This window comes from Aplysia californica, unplaced genomic scaffold (genome assembly GCF_000002075.1).
Source record: "Aplysia californica isolate F4 #8 unplaced genomic scaffold, AplCal3.0 scaffold00727, whole genome shotgun sequence".
In the NCBI taxonomy this organism is placed as follows: Eukaryota; Metazoa; Mollusca; class Gastropoda; order Aplysiida; family Aplysiidae; genus Aplysia; species Aplysia californica.
This window is the reverse complement of record NW_004797997.1, coordinates 297292-302291: the sequence shown is the minus strand read 5'-3', so window position 1 is coordinate 302291 and position 5000 is coordinate 297292. Positions and strand designations below refer to the sequence as shown.

Here is a 5000-nt window from a genome sequence, read left to right as displayed (position 1 = left end):
CAGCGCACGCGACTTTTATATTAGTCACACGCGACTTTTATATTAGTCACACGCGACTTTTATATTAGTCACTTCCAATTGCCTACTTTTTTGCACCACGTACGGATGCCGTTGACTTACTAGACTATTTACTTTTGAAAATCAAATAATTACTGCTCTATTTCAGATCATGACTGTTTTCTGGAGTTCTGTGTGAAGTTAACATTCATCTAGAAGTTCTGCCAGCAAGGGTTACATTGATTAACAATCCATTCACGTCTTTAGTGACTTCACAAAAAAGGATATACATTTAAACATACTATTATTATATTTTGCCCAGAGACATGACAGAAAGTATGTCCGTGAAAAGTTTTTTTTATTTTCTTCACACAGTAATTTAAAAAATAATTACTTGATAAAGTATCACAAACATTTACTGGTGGTATCAGCTAGCTCTTCTTCTGACTCGCAGCTTGTTTATGAAGGCGTGATCTAATCTTGAGGGGCATACATTTGCTTTTCACTCTTATAGTTTGTCTGCGATCTTCCAGAACCAAGTAGTATACCAGGAGGACACGCAACATAATGGAAAGGACTCTTAATGAAACTCCATAGTTAAGGGGTTTGACAATTTTACTGGATCCTGGTCGCTAGTCAGTTTGCTAGAAAATTTTTGAGGACTAAATCCTGGGTTGACTTTGGTCCTAGCATGCTGTCAGAAACGTCACAAATTCCTCTATCAGATCACGACTGTGCTTAAAATAATGTCACTGTCTGCACTCTGTGACTGTCATCAATGTGTCAATGCCACCTCTGTGTCACTGTTAGCACTTGGTCACTGTTAGCACTGTTTAACTGTTAGCACTGCGTTACTGTTAGCACTGTGTAACTGTTAGCACATTTCACTATGTATTAGCACTGTGTCGTCTTAGCTCTTTCTCTGTCAGTCACTATTAGAACCAAGTTACTTGTAGCACTGAGTCACCTTTAGTACTTTTAGTCACGGTTTGCACTCTGTCAACTTCAATATCACTCCCAGCACCCCCCCCCCCCTCCTCACTCCCTTCACAGTTTGCGTGAGCTCCAGCACAGGGTGACTTCTCACCATTTTGTCCCTTTTTGCGGTGCTCTTTTTCCACACTCTCAGCACAGCACTGTAGCACCATTGTTGCCAGCACTGAACTCCTGCACCGTTATTCTCCTTGATGACATGTTTATTATGTTTGGCTTTACTTTATATATCGATGAATGTATCGATGATGATGATGCTATCTGCGTCCATTGTTGTGCATTTTAGACAGCCTCATCCTCATAAAAAACACCTCATTATTATTATTATTATCATCACCTACATGAACAACACATTATGCGTTATGGCTTTTTTTGTCTTGCAATGAACTCATTCCTCATCCATTTTTTTAATGCACATTATGGACGCTCTAAAGGTATTTCAGGAACACCATATTAATGTAAACTTTTTGATGGTACGGATTTGATGATAGAAAAAAATTAATTCATCAGTCCGAACAAAGTACATGTACGAGTATACATTTACATGTACATACGTACATGACAATAACATTTAACAATGACAGTAACAATTGCAAATTTTAGCAATCTCATACATCCCTTTCAATGTGAAATAACAGCTAACTTTGCTGCTAAAATTATACAGTGGCGATGGATATTTTTAATTTATCACTTTTTATTTTTTATTTTTTTTTTACTTCTTTCTTTGTTGTTGTTGTTGTTTTGTTGTTTTTTTGTTTCTCTTTATTTTGAAACAGCACAATGAAAATTACTTATTGAAGCATGCATATTAATTACACAACCCAAAGAAGCGCCTGGAGTTATTGTTTTTCGCACCACTTCAGTTCCTTTTTTGTTCTGATTCACTGAATTGAATGGACGTTTTGCTTTCAGAAAAGTTAACTCCTTCACCTGTGAACTTGGCAGGTAAGATAATCCATCATCTGTGCTGTCCCCTGCCTAATAACACTGGTTAATTGAAGAAGGGGTAATGGTCAACTGCAATGGAAAGGGATTTCCGAACTCGATAGTTTTAGGGGGAAAAAGTAACATCATCATCATCATGAAGAAATTACTCCTCGAAATAAAGTAGAATTTAGCCGCATCATTATCTCCTTGTTCAGACGTTTTCATATTTTTGCCCTGGCAGAATTCTAGAAATGTCCTAAACAAATTATAAGAATGAACAGATAGAACTGGTTCCACAAGGCTTTTATGAAACCATCTTTCTTTCCATAAAAAAAAGAGATCCATTTAAAAAAGAGAACCAAAGAGAAATAACATTTTAATCTTTGAAACGGGTTCGCTTTAATCATGTAGATAAAGTATAAACAATGGGTGAGATATTGTGCTGGGGGAAGTCAAAGTTCTGGAACTTCGTTTATAAGTTTTAAAATAGAAACAATTGCATTTATCATACCTCAAATTGAAGACTGAGCATCAGAGGATCAGATTTCTATTTCTCAACATCGTCTCCATCTCGTTCAATAGCCACTGTCTACCTTTTGATAAGTCAACATAATATGATACCATGCCAGCTTCGTAGAGCCAAGTAGGTTGGGTTGGTCTTTTAGCCAATATGTTGCAGTTGCCTTTTGAAATAGGCTAATCAGGGTCCATTTCCCCTTTGCAAAATACGTATGAAGCACCTCTAGACACGTAAAAACGCGTGAATCAGGCCGGAGGGGTGATAGTGAGAGTTATTGCAATTAGAGTTTGTCCAATCGGACATCCAGTGACAGTGTCATAGTTTCTTCGCATAGTATTACTTGAGAAAGCTAAAGTGAATTATTTATCATTCCCGGAACTGCATTAAATGTGTTTTCATGAACTATAGACAGATATGTCACTCTTTCTTTGATGAGACTGGGTGCCGAGTTTTATTTGCCTCGTTTTCCGTATGGTGAGAAGTTAAATGATTTCGCTCAATACAGAACTTATGCTCAGTGTCAAAGAGATAGATTCAGACATCTCTAAAGTCAGAACAATCATGTTGCCATTCTGGGTGTAAGAAAAATCAGTTGTACATTTACAAACCTGCATTTTAAAGATAAATTCCCGAGGAAATAGTATACATGTACGTGTATTTCTTAATAAGCAAAACGATGAAATCGATTCAGAGACTGAATGCCACCTTGCTGGTATTAATACTGTCACGAACATGCCTCTCTGTCGTGATCAGACTGGTATGTGATGCTTGCGACCGTAATTCAAATACTGTTAAATGCAGTCTTGAAATCTATTTATTCGCGGATGTTTTAGTTCCAGCTTTCCACCCAGTTCTCATGGATATGAACACTAAATAGTCACCATAAAAAAGAAAGAAGCATTATACCCTGTCCATAGAGTTAACGTACAGTTTCCGACCACTTTGTCGTGTTATTCTGCGAGGGAAAGTGTTTGTTTAAGGGGTTGCGTGTCTCGAATACGGACAGGTCGTGTGTTTTTTTTCATATTGACCAATTTGATGTCCGCTTGGCTGAATTATATTTGTTCGACATTTTTGGGGAAATTGGTGCAAAGATGACTAAGCTTATAAACTTTCCAAGGGATTAAACTGGTCTGTATGAAACGACACGCTGAACTTACTTCCAATTATTACGATGTCTTTACCGAATAAAGCAGGAAATTTGATTATAAACTGCTGATAATTACACCATCCCAAATGTCTAACCAAAAGCATGCATGCTTGCACGTGCTATAAGTGCAGTCGCACCATTTTTTTAAAAAAATCATCCATTTTGTTTTTCCTGCTCATTTGAGGCTCTACGATGTTTCAGATGTATGCACAATATGAAATATTCATAAATGACTTTTTGGTGGCAAATACAGCAAAACAACAGCTACAGATATAGTATTTGTCATCCTAACTTTTAACAGGTATTTTATATTTTATTTAATGCACTACACCGTTGTGTTATGCAAATCAAACAATAGTTGAAAATTGTGGTATGAATACAGAGGTGGGGACATTTTTTCAACGTGTGTTATTGCTGTGAGTTGTTTTGTTGTTTTTTTTCTTCGCATTTGGCAAGTAGCCCTTCATAATAATATACTTCATTGCATTACTCCCCATTGCGCAGTTCACTCGCTTGTAGCTGAGCCCATAATAATGACGTCAGAGTACTGATTCTTTTGGAACACCCTGTAGGCCGTTTTTTTTTAAAGATTAATAGAGGCAAGGTAACAATGAACTTTGTCTGTTTTAATATCCTGACTTCTACAGAGGGCTCATGGTGGAATACAAAAATATACTTTGTACAACGGTGCATGTAAACACTGTGTATAAATGATAATAATATGACTATGCTTGCATACATATTATTCTCAGAGGGATATTAAGTTAATGCATTCAGAACTGCAGTGTGTTTGATTTATTTGAACCCAACAACGTGCCCCATGTCCAATACATAACTCCCGGAGCATGTGCTTTGCTTTTTTGTCTTTGTCCGATGCCGATAACCTTAACAAGAACTCTTTCCCACTGTAGGCCAGGATAGGGCGGACATTGTGTTCGCTGTCCACTTCAACCCAAGAGGCAGCCAGGCCGACTTTGATCGCCTCGTCTCCTTCCTGCAGTCTTTGATCGCCACGTCAGACGTCGACGGCAAAAAAGTCAGATTTGGCCTGTACATTGATGGGGGGATCGTCAAGTTCAACTTGAATAAGTGAGTCTTTTGGAAAGATACAGTTTTTTCGTTTTCCTTGCCCATTTGTATGAGATTGACGCACTCTGATTAGTAGGAAAAAAATGCCTAGGATGATTGTGTCCAGTAGCGTTTTACATACCTACTTAGTATAACATGTAACTGTTGCAGGTAGAGATTCAAGGGATATTAGAAAGATACCCTTATTGTGGTGAGATAAGGGTAGAAAAATTTACAGATGAGGGATGGGTAGAAGCTAAGAGAGAGGACATTGTTTTTGTGTGTTTGTTCATTTTTTTTTAAAAGACGTAACAGACACGCACGTCAAGTCTCCAGTCCGAAGGA

General features: G+C 37.6%; 1 protein-coding gene across 1 annotated transcript in view; it reads left to right on the top strand.

Annotated features, from left to right (window-relative positions):
* Positions 1 to 5000, top strand: part of LOC106013220 (collagen alpha-6(VI) chain-like) — a 45001-nt gene that overhangs the window by 28336 nt on the left and 11665 nt on the right. The window contains exon 10 of the mRNA XM_013088337.1: positions 4499 to 4676. Coding sequence (XP_012943791.1) covers positions 4499 to 4676 — 178 coding nt within the window. The remainder of the gene's footprint in view (positions 1 to 4498; positions 4677 to 5000) is intronic.